Source organism: Podarcis cretensis (genome assembly GCF_951804945.1).
Source record: "Podarcis cretensis genome assembly, chromosome: 12".
NCBI classification, from domain to species: Eukaryota; Metazoa; Chordata; class Lepidosauria; order Squamata; family Lacertidae; genus Podarcis; species Podarcis cretensis.
This window is the reverse complement of record NC_137181.1, coordinates 13490123-13507465: the sequence shown is the minus strand read 5'-3', so window position 1 is coordinate 13507465 and position 17343 is coordinate 13490123. Positions and strand designations below refer to the sequence as shown.

General features: G+C 42.6%; 1 protein-coding gene across 1 annotated transcript; it reads right to left on the bottom strand.

Moving 5' to 3' along the window:
- Positions 1-614: 614 nt before the first annotated feature.
- Positions 615-17088, bottom strand: NOM1 (nucleolar protein with MIF4G domain 1). Its single transcript, XM_079946692.1, has 11 exons — positions 16019-17088; positions 15274-15398; positions 14411-14606; positions 12269-12592; positions 11448-11558; positions 10935-11102; positions 10018-10139; positions 4229-4361; positions 2852-2983; positions 2137-2246; positions 615-1049 (listed from the first exon to the last, which is right to left on the bottom strand). Exons 1-11 carry the CDS (start codon positions 16949-16951, stop codon positions 872-874), a joined length of 2532 nt encoding a protein of 843 aa, XP_079802818.1. The 5' UTR covers positions 16952-17088; the 3' UTR covers positions 615-871.
- Positions 17089-17343: the final 255 nt, after the last annotated feature.

Below are 17343 nucleotides of genomic sequence, written 5' to 3'. Positions count from 1 at the left end.
TATGGAATTCAGTAAGGGAAAGTCATGGGTAAAGTAATGGGTTTTGACTACATAGAAAGGAACCTTCAAGGGGAGGGACTTCCAAAGTATTTGGAGTGGGTAACATGGAGTAGCAATGTTAGTTTCTGCACTGATTTCAATAACAATAGTCAATGGACTGTCAGAGAGACATTCAATGTACTGTTTGCATTAGCTATCAAAATTTTAGTAGAATGAATTGGGGGAGTGGGGAGTGACAACAGACTGGCATGAGAATGAGGAATTTAAATTGGCACTATAAACATGATGTGGCAATACCACTTGCATATGTTGAATTTTTTATATATATAATTTTTATTAAAATTTTCTGTTTTACAAATTCACCATATCAAACAGTTTTCACAGATTTCAACTTTTTGGACTTCCATCAGCTTCTCTGCCAATCATCCATATTTTTCAATTTTTACACATTTTCTAAATTTGATATTGCATTTTAATATACCCTTACTGTCCTATTTCTGTTTAACAATACTCCTCTAACTTTCACAAAGCCTCTTTAAATCCCACTAGCGCTGTTTGTTCATCACATATCATATGTTGAATTTTTAAAAAGAAGTTCAAACCCTACATTAAAATGCAAGGGTACAAAACTTTTATTTTCAAAAATACACTGTATAGATAATAATAGACTTCACTAGTGACTGTGTTTTGTCTTTTAACAGAAGGATAATAAATACTAGCCAGTTTGAATATCAAACCTAATCCAGCTCCACATTATTGTGAAGGAACTGATCAGAACATGAGGTCTGCTGTTTATGAAAGATCATTCAAGTCATTCCCCTGCCCCCATTAAGTCCGCATTTCCCATAGATAAAAATCATTGGACCTAACACTATAATTTTAATTTAGATTCTTTTGCTTTCAAAGTCCTAGTCACTAGTTCAATTCTCTCTTTTAGCAAAGTGGCTTCTTCAAGATTTTTGTGAGCTTGATTATTCTTCAGCAAGAAATGGGTGAGGAAAAGCTTCAAGCCTTCATGCAGCATTCCCAATTTTGGGTTGTCAGCCAACCTGGAAAAACACAAAGAACTGCAAGTTAACCAACCCTGTGTTTTCTTTAGGGCAATGTTACATCACTAATAGGGTACAGCCAGGCAAGCAGGATAGAGGCTTACAAAATATTCTGCTTTTGTTGTATTCTTGTCTTACGTATGTTTTTGTTTTGTAAAATCTGTTTTGTAAAATCTCAATAAATATCTATTAAAAAAAACCAACAAAATATTCTGGAGCATTGTATGGCTAGGCTGGTGACACCATAAGGAAAAGCACATTAGGGCAATGTTACATCACTAATAGGGTACAGCCAGGCAAGCAGGATAGAGGCTTACAAAATATTCTGCTTTTGTTGTATTCTTGTCTTACGTATGTTTTTGTTTTGTAAAATCTGTTTTGTAAAATCTCAATAAATATCTATTAAAAAAAACCAACAAAATATTCTGGAGCATTGTATGGCTAGGCTGGTGACACCATAAGGAAAAGCACATTAGGGCTCTGCAGCAGAACTGAAATGTTCCAGCTTCTAGTTCCAGTTAAACTACAGTAATGGGGAGAAAAGACAGAACCTCTTTTTGACAGTAAGGTGCTGGTTTGACAAATTCTACCTGAGACCAGGGGATGCGGGTGGCGCTGTGGGTTAAACCACAGAGCCTAGGACTTGCCAATCAGAAGGTCGGCGGTTCGAATCCCCGTGACGGGGTGAGCTCCCGTTGTTCAGTCCCTGCTCCTGCCAACCTAGCAGTTCGAAAGCACGTCAAAGTGCAAGTAGATAAATAGGTATCGCTCCGGCGGGAAGGTAAACAGCGTTTCCATGCGCTGCTCTAGTTCGCCAGAGGCAGCTTGGTGATGCTCGCCACATGACCCGGAAGCTGTACGCCGGCTCCCTTGGCCAATAAAGCGGTTCATTCACTTTCAGCTTTGTATTCTTGTTTTTAAAAAGTGCACCTAGACATTCCGTTGTTGCGCACATATCCTAGGTATAAGGTGCCATTTAGCTCCCAGCTTTCATATCTCAGTTTCTAACACTACCTGAGACAGAACCCCTTTTCTCATTAAAATGATGGTTTGACAAATTCTACCTGGAACCCCTAGGATGACTTACTTTCCAAAGATGTGGTTTAGTTCTTCTGGATCTGTTTTCAAGAACAGTGCAGACAGTACTTGTCGTAAGAAGTGGACTTTTGGCTTGTCTAATTCACTGAATTCAATTACCTAGTTAAAAAGCAATGAAATGTCAAAAACTCTTAAGACACTCTCAAGCTATTAAGCTGTCATGAAAATGCTAATGTTATTAGTATTAAATAAATCACCTGTACACTATTACCAAAAGAACAGTCATTAATAATTCCAGAGAGCTCAGCTCACCTGTTTGAATAGACAATAGGATCTAAAGCTTAATTGTGAATTCAATGCAAAAAGACATCTGTTTATTGCACATACTGGCCAATTAACAAAGAAGTGGGAAAGATTTCATGAAACATGAGATCAACAGCAACTTGCTTAAATCTTAACACCCTCAAGGGCAGCTAAGAGGGCACTTGCCAGCTTTTGTCAAACTACAGTTCCCATCATTTCCAACCACTGGCCATGATGGTTGGGGCTGATGGCAGATGTGGTGAAACAGCATCACCCTGGGTACCCCTGCATGGATACTGTTGCAAACCTAGATTTCCCCCCATAGAATAACCATTTGCTTTGCCTTGCTTGTTAGGTGACGTTACATACCAAAGAACATGCACATTATGTATGAGCCCAACAGGAGATCAAAAAGTAAAGGTTTTTTTTAAAAAAACAACAACAACAAGAGTTTTGCTTACCTTGAAAACAGTGAGGGACAGAGACTTAGTCTTCAACAGATGAGCCAAGAGATTAACTAAATTTGATAAAGCAGTAGTGGAGAGGTTCCCCAAATCTCTTATTTTATCCCACATACTGAACTGGAATGTCATCTGGTTTAAAAAAAAAAAGTAAAAAGAGAAAAGGCTTTTTATTAACAATGCTACTCTCACAGGTAAGCTGGTTGAGGGGCCACAAAAGGCAATCTATGGTACTGCTCTGCTGGCAGAGAGGAAGGTAACACTAGCAGGCTGACATTTATCTCACTGGAGGACCCTGCCCTGCTTAGAGATAAAGCGGGGCATGCTGGGCTGGGCACAGAGGCACTAAATTTAAGCCCCTTTATTTCCTGGACATGTCCCAGAAACTGGCACAACCCTAGACCAGCTCAGGGGTTGGCACAGTTCATTCTCCTCCACTGCAATCAAAGCTACCCACCTTCCCCATGGTATTATGGCAGGTCTTAGGATATGGTGCTAGCTTCACCAGCTGACCTCCCCCTCCCTGCCCCAAATCATCAATATAAGGTAGGATCACTTTGTGCGGTTAATTACTTGTTGCAGCATTGTAAGTTATGTGCAGTACATTTTAACAGGCCAAATGGTGATAGCCTCTGACTCCAGAGGGAAACTTTTAGGCGTAAACCAGTTGGAGGATCAGAAGTGGAAGAGAATAGGGTACAGAAGAGAGATCTTCCCTTTTTATCCCCCCCCTTTTTTTGCTTTTTCTTCTGGTCTGGCCTCCTTGGAAAGGAGGACAGATCATGCAGACCATGCTTTGCTAGAGAATGGATTTGTCCTCTCCCTGACGCTTGCATCATCAGTCATTCCTTCCCTTGGAGTTGCTTCAAGGACTGAAAGAGGACGGAGGGGAGAGGGAGGGTAATTTGTGTGAAAGGGCAGACAGCATCTCTTATGCCTCCAGCTACAGGTTCCTGCCTTATGGTGCCCTTGTCATGAGAGACTGTCCCTTACTAAATACAGAATTGAGGATTAATTTAAACACTGGAGCACACTGGTCCCAGAATGTGTATTTGCGCTCTCTCTGTGTGTCTGCCTACTTTCATGTGCTCCAAATCATTTAAATGGATATGGCAGGGAATGACTCTGAAATATTTTCCATACAATCCATCACTAAGCTGTGGTTCCTTTCTGAGACAATGCTGTTGTTTGGTTTTATAAGCAATATGGAAGGGTTATGGCTCCCCCCACGCGAAACGTATCTTCTACATAAATGCAGCTATTACATTTAGCAGTCGTGTATTTAACTACCATATATTACCATTTGATAACACCACTTTCATTCCCAGAAATTTAAAAGGTGCAACCAGTAAAGAGAAAGACAAGTTCTGAGCTTACCTGGAATCGCTTTTCATATTCGCAAAACTTGGCAGACAAATATGCATAGAAGGGGTTATAAGTCTTCTCTTGCAGGCAACAGTCTATGAGGACATGGACAATCTCTCTCTCCTGCTGATCTTTCAGCCTAAGCCTAAAACATCAATTGCCATTATGTAAATTCCATTTCCTGAAATGTTTAGGCTGAACTACCATAAAATGGAAGAGTTACTGCCACCCGATTCATTCTTGACTCGAACTCAATCCATTACGCATCAAGTTTAAAAAAGAAGAAGATGTAAATAGTTTATGCCAAACCAGTTTCTTCATTGCAGTGTATTCTGCATAATGATTTCAATAATATATGGACAACAAGATCCATACCATGAGTTTCTGGAAAAGAAAGCATTCTTAACTGTGTGCTTTGCATAATATACAGTTGTGGAACGATTACTAATTTTTTTATAGAGAGAAAAGTCTTGACAGGAAGGGTAGGTAGGACTATGATCCATCTTTGAATGCAGTGGTGTGCAAAAGAATTGGGAGAGGGAATCTCTCTGTATGACAATATGTAGATAGCTCAGTTGGTTAGAGTGTGGTGCTGCTAACAACAAGGTTGCAGGTTTGATCCTCATATAGGACAATTGCAAATTCCTGCATTGCAGGGGCTTGGACTGGATGATGCTCAGGGTCCCTAGCAACTCTACAATTCTATGTTTGGCCTCTGGGTTACAAAAATCTGGGTTATCTACTACCAGCTGTCCTTCCTGGGGCTGATGAGAGCTGTAGCCCAAAGCACCAAGCCGAGGGGAGGCCAAGCTATTCTGAATTAAGAAATTGCTAGTGGGTGACCGAAGGAAAAACTACCCTCTCAAGTTTTTCCAGTTCCTAATTGAGGGTGTTGGGGATTTCAACCAACCTAATTACAAAAATATAATCAGCATTAATGAGTTCCCACTGGCTGTCTCAGCAGAAAGTCTGGCAGGACTGGACGGCCTCCTTACTCACAGAGCTGGACCACGCAGAGGATTAAGACGCTGTTGGCAAGGAATAGTCTTAACTTGTGCTGTACCTGTTCTGTCAAATAAGTCTGATTTAGATTCCAGAGCTGTCAAATGCTTGGCAGTACTAAAGCCAATTAAAATGAAAAATGCTTAATATTATAATGCAGAGAGTGTCAAGCACAAAATTTGCATCCTTTCAAAATGAGGCTTTCATCTATAGTTACCCAGTCGGAGATGAACTACATGGCTGGGATGGCCTGATTTTGCTAAGGTATAGATAAAATGCTTCATTTTACACCGAGCTACTTTTCAGTGAAGTCAATGGAATAATGTGCAATTTGTAGCAAACAATGCCACTGATCGCCCCACAAGATGTTATTAGTCAAGAGGATCAAAAGTAATGCAACTAATTTCTGTAGCTAGTGGCAAGGATCACCAATGGTGCTCTCACTGTCACATGAGACCCTCCCTGTCACACACCACTGCCCCGCTGAAATTATGCTTGAAAGAAGCATTCTTTTGTAGCCAATATAATAAATTGTGCTTGGTTGAGGTGTGTATGTGGTGCCCACAAGTTTCTTCAGTTTGCAGATGTGCCCACAGAGTAAAAAATATTGGCAATTCCTGACCCAAGAGCTGAGAATGAACATAGGGAGATATGTGGATGCCAGAACACTAAGGTTCTCATATACAGTGGTACCTCTAGATACGAACAGGATCCGTTCCGGAGCCCCGTTCGCATCTAGAAGCAAATGTAACTAGCGACGGCACGTCTGTGCACACCGCTTTTAGCTGCTTCTGCGCACACGCGAGACGTCATTTTGAGAGTCTGCGCATGCGCCAAAACCTGGAAGTAACGCATTCTGTTACTTCCGGGTTGCCGCGGAGCACAACTCGAACGCGCTCAACCTGAAGTGCATTCAACCCAAGGTATGACTGTATTTATTCTGCAGGATTTAGTACCATTGTTCAAATGTTTTTGACCTGAAGATGCAGCTGAAGGCCCACCAAAATCCATGAAGTGAGCACCACACATTTCATACACTACCATGATTCATAGCTGAATTTAATTTTAGATAGTGGGGTCTACGGGATCTCCTGTTACATTTGTGCATATATGCTTGCTTACAGTAGTAATGGCTTTGTAAAAAAAAATTGAGTTTAATTTAAGCCACCTGCAGCTGAGTTGGTTAGTTGGACTTAAATTTTCGAGAAACCTCACAAGCACACAACAAGAAGTGTGCATAGAAATGTGTTCTTACTAGGCACTCTCCACCTAAGAAGCTTAATTGAGCTTCCATATTCCCTCTTTCAAGTGCTTCTTTGTTTGGGCTTTCTCTGATTGGGTTTAAACAGAAAAGGATTCCTTCACTTGGTAAGTGTGCTATTTGCCTACAATTTAAGGCAAAAAGCAGCCTCTCTCACACACAACCTTTAAAGAGATATTTTGCTTTTCTGAGTGGCAACTGTTTCTCATATTTTCAGACGTAGGGTCTACTCCTACATCAGAATCTTAAATAATGTTGCTGCCTATTTGTTCAAATGAAGGATTCTTGCCGCTTTCTTGAGCAGTGATAAACTCTGGGAGCAACATTGTATATGAAAGAGCACCAGAGACTTGTGTTGTGTCCTTATAGTATATGCTTTAGTTAATATACAAGCAAAGCATATTGGATAGTAACAGGCAGTCCACCGGGCAGCAAACCTGCAAATGTTGCATCAGATCCCAGAGGGCACCTCCTTCCGAGGCTTTATCTCAATTTAGACAACTCTAGCTAAAAATCCCAGGTCTCATCTCTAAATTCAAATGACCTTTTCTCTCCCACCCTCCCTCATATGTATACACCCTGCAGAGTCCTGGTTTTGGACCCCACCCCCTGCAGGTAGATTGCCCATTCAAGAGAACATTCATAGCCATTATAGGAACATTAAGGCTCTTTTGTCAGATCCCATCAGGGGACACTTTAGGGAAAGCCATAACGACAGACCATTTGCAGTAATCAGACAGATGGACAAACTCATACCATCTCCTCCCTCAAAAGTGGTTCGGCTACCATTAAATAGCTCCTGGCTGAAAGTTCTCTCAGGAACAGAGAACTGGAGAAGTTAGCAAGTAGCCAAAAACATACAAGTGAACCATGATTAGTTATTTACATAACAGAATATTTCCATAACAATTACATTTACTTCTCTAGACAAAAAACAAATTCCAACCAGAAAACAAATTCCAACTAGTAACAAGGCCCCCTGAGCATTCCTACACAGGCACTCAATTTGCTCCCAGTTTCTCAGAACATGAATCAGAATATCCTTAATCATAAGCAGTTCCTCCTGTGTCCTCCATTACATTAGGAAGACTTCTGCGATGAATGGCATTTCAGCAACAAAAGCAGGGTGAGGTTTACTCTTGCTATTTACCTAATTTGTCCGTGCATTCAACCACCAAAATGTGATACCTACCTCTACACCCGAATCGAAAAAGCAGCTTGGCAGCTAACATTTGTAAGGCATTTCTACCTAGGCACCCCAAATCCCTGAAGTAGGGAAGATACTAAAACAGCTGATTCCAAATACACCACTCTCCTGACACAACACACCTTGCCCAGGGGCTCCATAGCATTCAATGTCTGCAGCTTTTACGCCTGCTTGACAAGCCATTTCTAAGCATGCTTCCATAAGGAACATGTGAATGTCAAACAGTCTTGCAGCAAAAAGTTCTTTGCCAAGAAACCCCTGTGTTGTTCAGCAGGAATTGTAATGTGCCAGGCTCATGAATCTCCTCCAGATTTGTTACCCCTTCCGCTTTTTACTACACATGCACTGAATCCTGTTCCATTACAATATGTCTTTATCTAGGAGCATATTCCGCTAAGACTGACTTCGCTCCAAGGAGCTGCCATCAAATCTTCCTCTCCTCCCATGCCCCCAGTGGAAGTGGAGCGGACCTCTAATAGAGGCAGATAAGCTTCTCCATACGTTTACTTCCCCAACTTTCAGGTTTCTGAATTATTTCCACTGTATGGTGTTGCCTCTGGGGTGTGCAAATTTAAGGGCCTGGTCTAACCCACTTAAACTTTCATGGCACAGAGACGAGGTGATAAGAGGCTTAAGAAGAGGTTGTTCTTGCTCGTGGCTGAAGGCTCCAGCAAGTTTCTCTGCAAACCACTCACTTCCAGTATGGAGAGCATTTTCTCTTGCTCAACTCTGGCAGAGCCTTTCCCCAGCAGCTTTACTACAAGTATTTCTTCCAGCTTTTTTATTCTCATCACTGCTGACAGGCTCCTGAGCGGACAGTCCCTCAGCTGCTCATTCATCCCACCCACGACTAAGAGCTAAGAAGCTGGATTTCTGGGTCAACCTCGACCCGTTGCAGCTGATTACTGTATTTTTCTCACTATAAGACGCACCAGACCATAAGACGCACCTAGTTTTTGGAGGAGGAAAACAAGAATAAAAATATTCTGAATCTCAGAAGCCAGAACAGCAAGAGGGATCGCTGCGCAGTGAAAGCAGCAATCCCTCTTGCTGTTCTGGCTTCTGGGATAGCTGCGCAGCCTGCATTCGCTCCATAAGACGCACACACATTTCCCCTTACTTTTTAGGAGGGAAAAAGTGAGTCTTATAGAGCAAAAAATACGGTACTCACGACCCTCATCTCCTGCCATGCAACCTCCAGGCTCACTTTCAGGATTGCCTCACATTCCTTGGGAGTCTTGTTCTTTCCATGTCTTGTTCTTTCCAATGTTGGTTCGATTTACACTAGGTCCCAGTTTGTAATAACAGCTTATATTCCAGACCCGTGTTAATGCACTCTCTGCTTTGCTAATGGCAAAAGTTTGCAAGAGCGGCACAATAGGGTTTCATTTCATTTTGACAGGATCCAAGAATCAGCTTGTCTTACCGAGAAACCTATTTGTCCTCACCATCAAGTACCTGAGTCTTCTTCAAGGCTTGAGGGACAGGTCCCTCACTTGCACAGATATGTACTTAGAAATTTATATTTACATTTATTTATTTAAATTTATTTATATTCAAGCTGCTGAGCAAGTGGAGCCTGCTAGAGGCATCTGGTAGCGTTTCTTGATAAAGGAAAAAGAACCCTTGACCCAGCAAGTGTGGGCACCTGCCTTTGGATGAGAGAAATTTGTGATTCTTAAAAAATCATTTAATTTAAAGTTTACAAAAAGAGCTTACGGGAAACAGGCAGACAGCAAGTCTGCTGCTGCACCATCAGAACTCATAAAGCTGTCAGCGCAGCCATACACAAGGCTGTTCCAGTTTAGCTAACCCAAGCTAAAACTCTTCTCTTCAAATTCAGCCTCTCACTTTCATGCTGTCCCCTTCACCCTGCAGAGCACTAGCTTGAGATCCCACCCCCTGCAGATAGATTGCCCATTCAGGAGAACATCCACAGCCATTAAAGGAACATTAAGGTGTGTTTTTTTACATCCATCAGGCAACACTTTAAGCAAACCATCAGGACCGGCCATCTGATTTCAGTTAACAGGCCTAAATTCACAAAAAAATTATTTTCTCCCTCTATGAAGCAAGCTCTTTTTCAAAAATGGGATTGTATCTTAGGTTTCAATCCTATGCACAATTACTTGAAAGTAAGCTCCATTGAATATTTTACTTCTGAATAAACATGCACTGCATTGTAAGAATGTTTCTGTTTCGGGTTTGCACCAGGCAGAATGTACACTTGCTCCAGCTAAGACTTGGCCGGTTCTTATTCACGAGAAAGGTATTTCGCATCCAAATAGAGGCTTAAGTTTCTGAAATCATCCTACCCTGGCGACTACTTACTTTAAAAGTTTTTCAAAGGCATCCAAAAAGTCTTCGCTAGTCATCAAGATACAAAATATATTCCTCCTAATATCTGTGTTCATTCTTTGCTTACGAGCAAGCTCCAGAATCTTCGAACTCACCTGAGTAGGGGAAAAGGTTGAAAACTTAACATTTCACAAACTCTTAATATCGCAGATGAATTTCATAATTTCAAACAGTCTGGTAACATCTTCATCAGGAATATGAGCAAAGTCAAATGTTTGGCTTTCAGGCTACGTAACTTTCTCGGGAAGTGAGGAAACCCAGGTATTTTAAAAATGTAATCCTCAGGGCCAAACTACATAGTATGTTATTCATACGTTTTGAAAAGTGCGATTAAAATGGGTACAGTGGTACCTTGGTTTAAGAACAACTTAATTTATGAACAACTTGGATTAAGAACACTGCAAACCCAGAAGTAGGTGTTTTGGTTTGTGAATTTTTACTTGGAAGCAGAACATGTGCCGTTTCCTGTTGAGTGTGTTCAGTTTGTAAATTGAGTCCCCCGCTGCTATGGGAAAGCACGCCTTGATTGAAGAATGCTTTGGTTTAAGAACCTTCTTCTGGAACGGATTACGTTCATAAACCAAGGTACCACTGTATTATTATTTTGAAGAAAAAGCAGCAACAAGGATTTGATCTGGAACTTGCTCGCAGCCCAGCACCAGTTTTCTGCCGTGAAGCCCCCTTTCCTACTTTATTTCATGTTGTAAGCCGCCTTGAGCTTGATTTTAACTATGGAAAGGCGGCATGCAAATAAAGTAACAGATTTTGAAAGGAATAAATTTCTAAGCACAACCATTGCTCATTAAGAATCCCTAGAGCAAGACTATTCCTTGGGAGACTGTCTTAAGACACACTTCCAGAACGACGTTAATAGGGAGGATCACATTTACCTTTCCTACAGTTAGTATTGGTTGCATTTGGTTGCTGGTGCTGTCAATCATTGGTGCTCCACTCCATGACGACCCAACAATCCACCACCGACCAACTTGTTCAGCAGTTAGGAGAGATTCCAATGACACGCGAAGTTGAGCTTCTTTTCCAGAACTGCTATTATGAGTCTTACAGAATGGAAGAATGCTATGTCAGAAGATTTTTTAAAAATAAAGGGTTTTATACCTAGTTGTCAGCCTAATTAGATGTCCTCCAGTCACATCTGGCAGCAGATATGATGGAAACCCAGGCTGTGGTTTACTTGAACTGAAAGTGCTCCTCTTTTTGAACCACTGGTAAACACAGCAGCCAATGCTCATACTGAAAACCAAACCTTGTTGCACTAAGACAGTCAACTGTTCAACATAAGGAGCTCCTAAGGCCCAGGATGTTAGTAGCAGCTTTTGCCAATACTCAAGTCTGTTCACAGTGTATGAAAGAAATATAGCAATATGGTTTTTCATGGAGTTTACCAGTGTCCTCTGCAGCTTCCTTAGTTTCTCAACCGGCTCTGGATCGTACCCAGGGATTTTTCTCATGTCATTGTTTTTTAGTGCCAGCATGGTCTCCAACATGAAACAAACCTTTAGAGAAAGACAGTAAGTCTGCATTATTGTTCCAGTACCTAAAATGGCAAAGATCTGTAGCATAAAAATATGGACTAGAACCGAAGTTTTACACCCACCCCTAATACCAATTTTTAAATGTGTCAAACAAAATCAAATGTTTGACTGATTTATGAAGAACTGAAGAAGCTCTAGTTTGTTTGTTTTCCAGAGAATGCCCAACACATCATAGCATAGTGCAAGTGGTGTTGGGAAAATATAGGGATACTAAAGTTCCTACCAAACTCTGTTTTAGGGTGGTATTCAGTGCTTTCTGTCTGCTGATGGAACAGGGAGAGGGAGGTGATTATTACTATTATATATTAAATTTGTATACTGCCCTTCATCTGCAGATCTCGGCGCAGTTCACAACATAAAAATGCAATATAAAACCCCCCACAAAATACATAACAAATGTAAGAACAAAAACCAAATCAACAACCCCCCTTCCCACAACACATTTAAAAGAGTATCACAAGTTAATCAGCCAAAGGACTGGTTGAAGAGGATTTTTAGGGATTCCACCTCCCCAGTGCCCCCCAAATCTACTCTAGAGGAGAAGAAAAATTTGTCAAAAAATGCCTCGCCCCTTGTTCCACTGACAGATTCTTTCCATCCCAGAAAGCATGGGATACCACATTTTGATGAAAAAGTTACCCTAAAAAGGTACTTTAAAAAGGCATTCATACCCTTGACTGGTCCTGGAATTGCTTTCCTACTGCATTTGCTTTTTTCTGGGCCTCCGTGATAAGTTCTTTTAGGGCCAAAGCATCATCTTTCCTCAAGGAAAAGCCTACATTTTTCAGCAGCAGCAGAATTAGTTCAATATCCTTTTCAGAAAAAGTGCTAACAAGCTTCTTTAAGATGTCGAAGATCAGCAGTGAATGCACTACATAAAAGTTATACAAATGAGCAATTAAGATAAGGAAGTTCTCGCATTCTTTCCCTTCAGCTTCACTTTTGTAGACTTCATCAAATTGCCGCACCACAGTTTCCAAAAAGTGAGCGCCAACCTGGAACATTTAACACACAAACATGATCCATGAGCTGCTGACCATTTAAACACTTTAAAACAGAAAGCCAACAATGTATAACTAATGTTGTGGTCCTAAAATTTGCTGACCAGCAATTTAAAAGTCATATATAATAATATATAATATTAGCTGCTGTGCTAGCATAAGATTACTAATCACTGCATTAGGCTGCATTACACAGACATGTCCTTTCACTCAAGACTATTTCACAAGTGATATCTGAATGAATTTTAGTTTGGCAGGACACCCTTGCAAATGCTAATGAGCTATATCAAGGTGATTAAGAAAGAACAAGTGGAGCTGTTCAATATAATTCATAGAGAAGCACAGAAGTCCACTTAAGCACCACTTTTGAAAACAGCCTTAGATTGCAGTGGATGGTGATGCTCCTGTACACAGGGCGGGCCAGTTATTAAAATGAATGTGTGACTGCAGAAAATTTGCACACTGATAATGTGGTGTAAACCACTGAGCCTTGGGCTTGCCTATCGGAAGGTTGGCGGTTCGAATCCCCGCGATGGAGTGAGCTCCCGTTGTTTGGTCCCAGCTCCTGCCAACCTAGCAATTCGAAAGCAAGTCAAAGTGCAAGCAGATAAATAGGTACTGCCTCGGCAGGAAGGTAAACGGTGTTTCCATGCACTGCTCTGGTTTCGACAGAAGCAGCTTAGTCATGCTGGCCACATGACCCAGAAAAAACTGTCCGCGAACAAACATCAGCTCCCTCGGCCAGTAAAGCGAGATGAGCGCAGCAACCCCAGAGTTGTTCACGACTGGACTTAACTGTCAGGGGTCCTTTACCTTTATCTTTAATGCAAAGGACCAAGTCACACACCCCTCTGCCCTGTCAGGGCATTTGACCTCAGGTTTCACCATCCCTAGTCCAATATTTTAGCCACGCCACCGTGCTGACTTTCAGATTGCCAATAGCAGCTTATTGTTTTATTATAGTAAGTGCCTTTGAGGTCATTTCAAGTTCGCCTTCTTGAGGGAAAAGATGTGATTCAACAAAGAAATACTAATGAACCCCTCTTTCTACAAATTGTATTCAATTAATTATGGGTATTGGTTGATTACAGAAAAACTGAAAAGCTCCTTTGTTTAAACAAATGCCCCCTTTTCAATAAGTACCTATACTACTATTGTGCAGCAAAAACAACAAAGAGCCTTGGGGCACCTTAAAGACCAACAAATTTGTTTCCTTGACATAAGCTTTCCTTGACTTTAGTCCATCAGATGCATGAAACATATTCCTGAAGTTGCAGGTGTGTGTGTGTACATGTGTGAGTTTTTTTGTGGGGAGGTGGGCAGAATTGTAAAAAGGAAGGCCAGAGAGAGAAGTACAATTATGTGATTAACTGTGGTCTTTCATAAAAAACGCCCCTTTTCAGAAATGGCTGGAAATCAGAACATGCACTTCAGGCTCCTAGAAACCAGTGTCAAACCTCCTGTTAGTTTTAATGGAACTATGGCAAACAAATAATTACTGCAGAACACACAGAGTGAAATTTGCAGAAGTTGCTTTTCTCTGTGGTCAACATGCAAAGATCCTTGGCTTTTTCATCACAAAGGTGTGAAGTACTACTTAATGAATATTTTCTGAAATAACGACTTTATTTATATTCTACCATTCTGCTTAACAGCACCTGGTATGACATTGTTTTTTTTAAAAAACCAAGTATAAAATCTAAAATGACCAAAGTGTCATGAAATTATTAGTAGAATCCAAAGGAAAGGCATGGTAGAAAAGTTCCTTTATTACTGTGCTACTCAACATTGGGGAAGATTCAGAAAAATTACCTCAATTCCCACTGTCCGATGAAGGATGCTAACTAAAAGCACATGTTCCATCACCAACCTGGAGGGCATTGCTGATTCTGTAACGCAAGCACTGATAAGGATATCTGTCAACGTTTCATTCATATCTTTTCTACTGTTCACCACGTAGAGCTCCTCCAACTGTCCACTTATAGAGGCTAAATTTGGTTCACTCAACCTAGCGGAAAATAAATCATATGGAAATAAAGTTAAATGTTAGCTTTAATGTTCTGTTTCTTTTTAACATCCAGTCATATGAAATGTATTTCAAAATGTGTGTTAATGGGTGTTTAAAGTATATATTTATAAAAACACTTTTGTCCATTTGAGAAGAACTGATAGGCCATTCAGCTCAATTTTTTTTGCTTTATTTCCTGCCTTTCCCTAACTGAACACAAAGTGATGCCAATAATACTTGGAGCAACAAATAAAAATTGCAGTAGGGCAAGTTAGAAGTCCTTAAATGTGATGTCTTGGCTGATTCCTGTAAGGAAAATTTCAATACTCCCTATACAAACTGTCCTGTAAATCATCATCTGAGATACTTTTTCCCGTCTGGAGGTCCAGAGGGTGGCAACAGGCCTTTTCTGAGGTGCCTCCCCATTTGTGGAATACTCTCCCCAAGAAGGCTTGCCTTCATTAAATACCTTTAGGCTCCAAGCAAAACCATTCCTCTTCTCACTGGTCTTTGGCTAATAAAACAATCTCTGGCCATTTAAACTGTGTTTGGGGGGTATTTGTTACTATGTTATACATTTCTGCATTTTTACATTGTAAACCGGCTTGTGATCCTCGGATGAAGGGTGCTAGAGACATTTAATAAAATCAAAAAATTAAAATACTACCTGTTAATTAGGCCCTTCAGTGTTTTCCTCAGCCTTTCCAATTCTTCCCTTTTTGGGGCATCTATTGTCTGTTCAGACCTTCGCATATGTGGGGGAATATACTTTGTAGCATCTTGGCAAGGATTCTTAAAGAAGGAAAAGAAAAAAAAAAGACGATGTATTAATTAAATAATTTAATTTTTGAGAAAATGGTTGAAAATTGAGATCTCGTGTGATTTATGAATGAAAAGGAACCTGTTCTGTATATTTTACTATAATGTAAGCCATCAATGTGAATGTCTGGCACACTGATATTGAGAAAGGCGGGAAACAAATGCTCTGGGGCAATGTGATAGCCAACGTGGTAAAAATCTTCACATTTTAACATTGGCATCTGTCCCTAAAAATGGAAACGGTGACTGTGACAAATCTAGGTGTGCTAACTTATAGACGTTTGAAAGGTACGCTCATTGGGAAGCTGAGATTAGCTGCTGCTCTCCAAGGAGAAAGTTTGTTGTTGTGCACTTGTCAAAGGTATGCCTTAGGAGGCACAGGGTACCAAGTCTGAACATTGGTCCATATAGCTCATGCTGACTTGCAGCAGGCCTGCAGGAATTTCTCTCAGCCTGATCTGGGGATGCATGGAAGTTAACCAAGTACCTTCTAATTGTAAAGCAGATGTACTACTACTGAGCTATGACCCATGTTGATCTCACTAAGATCTCACAGACCCCCTAAACATCCTCCAAATTTTTTTTAAACAGACCTCATCCTGCTCTCCAGGAGAGGTGGGTTCCTCGGCTCCAGACTCTGGGTTCCTTAGGCCAGGGGATCTGCTTTCTTCCTCTTCATTCTCGCTTTCTCCTTCGCCACTGGATTCTCCTGAGCTTCTTGGGTCTTCTTCCAGAGCGAAATCCTCCTCGGCCTCTTCTTCCCGGCCCACCTCCTCATCTCCCCTCAGCCCCTCTTCCTCAGACCCCTCTCCTCCCGGCCCCTCTCCTTCCCCCTCGCTGCTCTCGTACAGGCCGGAGAAGGGGGTCCCTGTCTCCAGGGCCCCCAGCACGTAACCCAGCCCGTCCCTGGCGAAGCTGGGAGGCAGGGCGGCCGCCTCCTCCGCCAGCCCTTCCAGCGGCGGCTGCTGCTTCTTCTTCCGACGCTTGGCCAGCCCCAGCTGCCTCTCCAGCCGCCGGATCTCCCGCTCCTCCTCTTCGTTGGCCGCCAGCAAGGCTCGCTTGCGCGCCAGGGCCGAGGCCGAAGGAGAGGCCTTCCCGGGTTTCTTTCGAGGGGTCTCGGCGGCGGCGGCGGGGAGGAGGCGCTTCTCTGGCTCCGGGGCCGGCGAGGAAACCTGCTGCTTCTTCTTCTCCTTCTTCTCCGGCGGCTGCTCTTTCTTCCCAGCTGGCGCTGCCGAAGGAGGAGGCCGCGGATTTGTCACCGCCTCACCGCCGTTCAGGAGACGACGCCGCCGGCTCCGTTTCAACCTGCGCTTCTCTCGACGCAGCTCCCGGCGGTTCTTGCGGCTGCTCGACGCCGGCGGCTCCTGCAGAGGAGGCGAGGGGAGGCCGAGGCCGCCCTCGGGTCCCCCGGCAGCCGCCACGAACTCCCGCACCGCCAGCCCCAGTTTCTGCAGATTCCCGGCCTTCTGCTTCTGCCGCCCTCGCCTCTTGCTGCGCGCCTGGCCATTTGGGGCCGCCCGCTTCATGGCCTCTGCCGGTGTACACAAGCTAGGCCTCTCTCTCTCTCTCTCTCTCTCTCCTCAGGTGTTGCGCCTCATGGGCGCCGCCATCTTGGCGCGGCGGCTGTTTCGGGCCTTAGAAACGGCAGCGCCACCTGCTGGACCTTCGTTGCAACCTGGGCAAGTTTCGGGACCCTTGGCCCGTGTGACTCGTCCTCCGCAAGGAACGCTGGGAAATGTAGTTCCCTCTGGGAACGGATCCTCTTCGCAAAACAGGAATTCTCTATTTGTGGCTATTTCCCACCCACCTACCCCGGTTTTAAGAGAGTTATTAGCGCTCCTTTTTCAGACGGTTTTCATTTCGTTGTTCATCTGCTTGCTGTGCATCCCTTTGTTGTTACTCTCAGCAAAGGCCACCT

What these genes read in the sequence shown, in the direction of transcription:
- NOM1 (XM_079946692.1), bottom strand. Translation starts at nt 16,951, where the DNA reads ATGAAGCGGGCGGCCCCAAATGGCCAGGCGCGCAGCAAGAGGCGAGGG. An exon ending in CTCCTGGAGAGCAGGATGAG is followed by an intron (nt 15,399 to 16,018) that starts GTCTGTTTAAAA and finishes TCCTTCTTTAAG; the next exon opens with AATCCTTGCCAAGATGCTAC. An exon ending in GGAAGCTGCAGAGGACACTG is followed by an intron (nt 11,103 to 11,447) that starts GTAAACTCCATG and finishes CCATTCTGTAAG; the next exon opens with ACTCATAATAGCAGTTCTGG.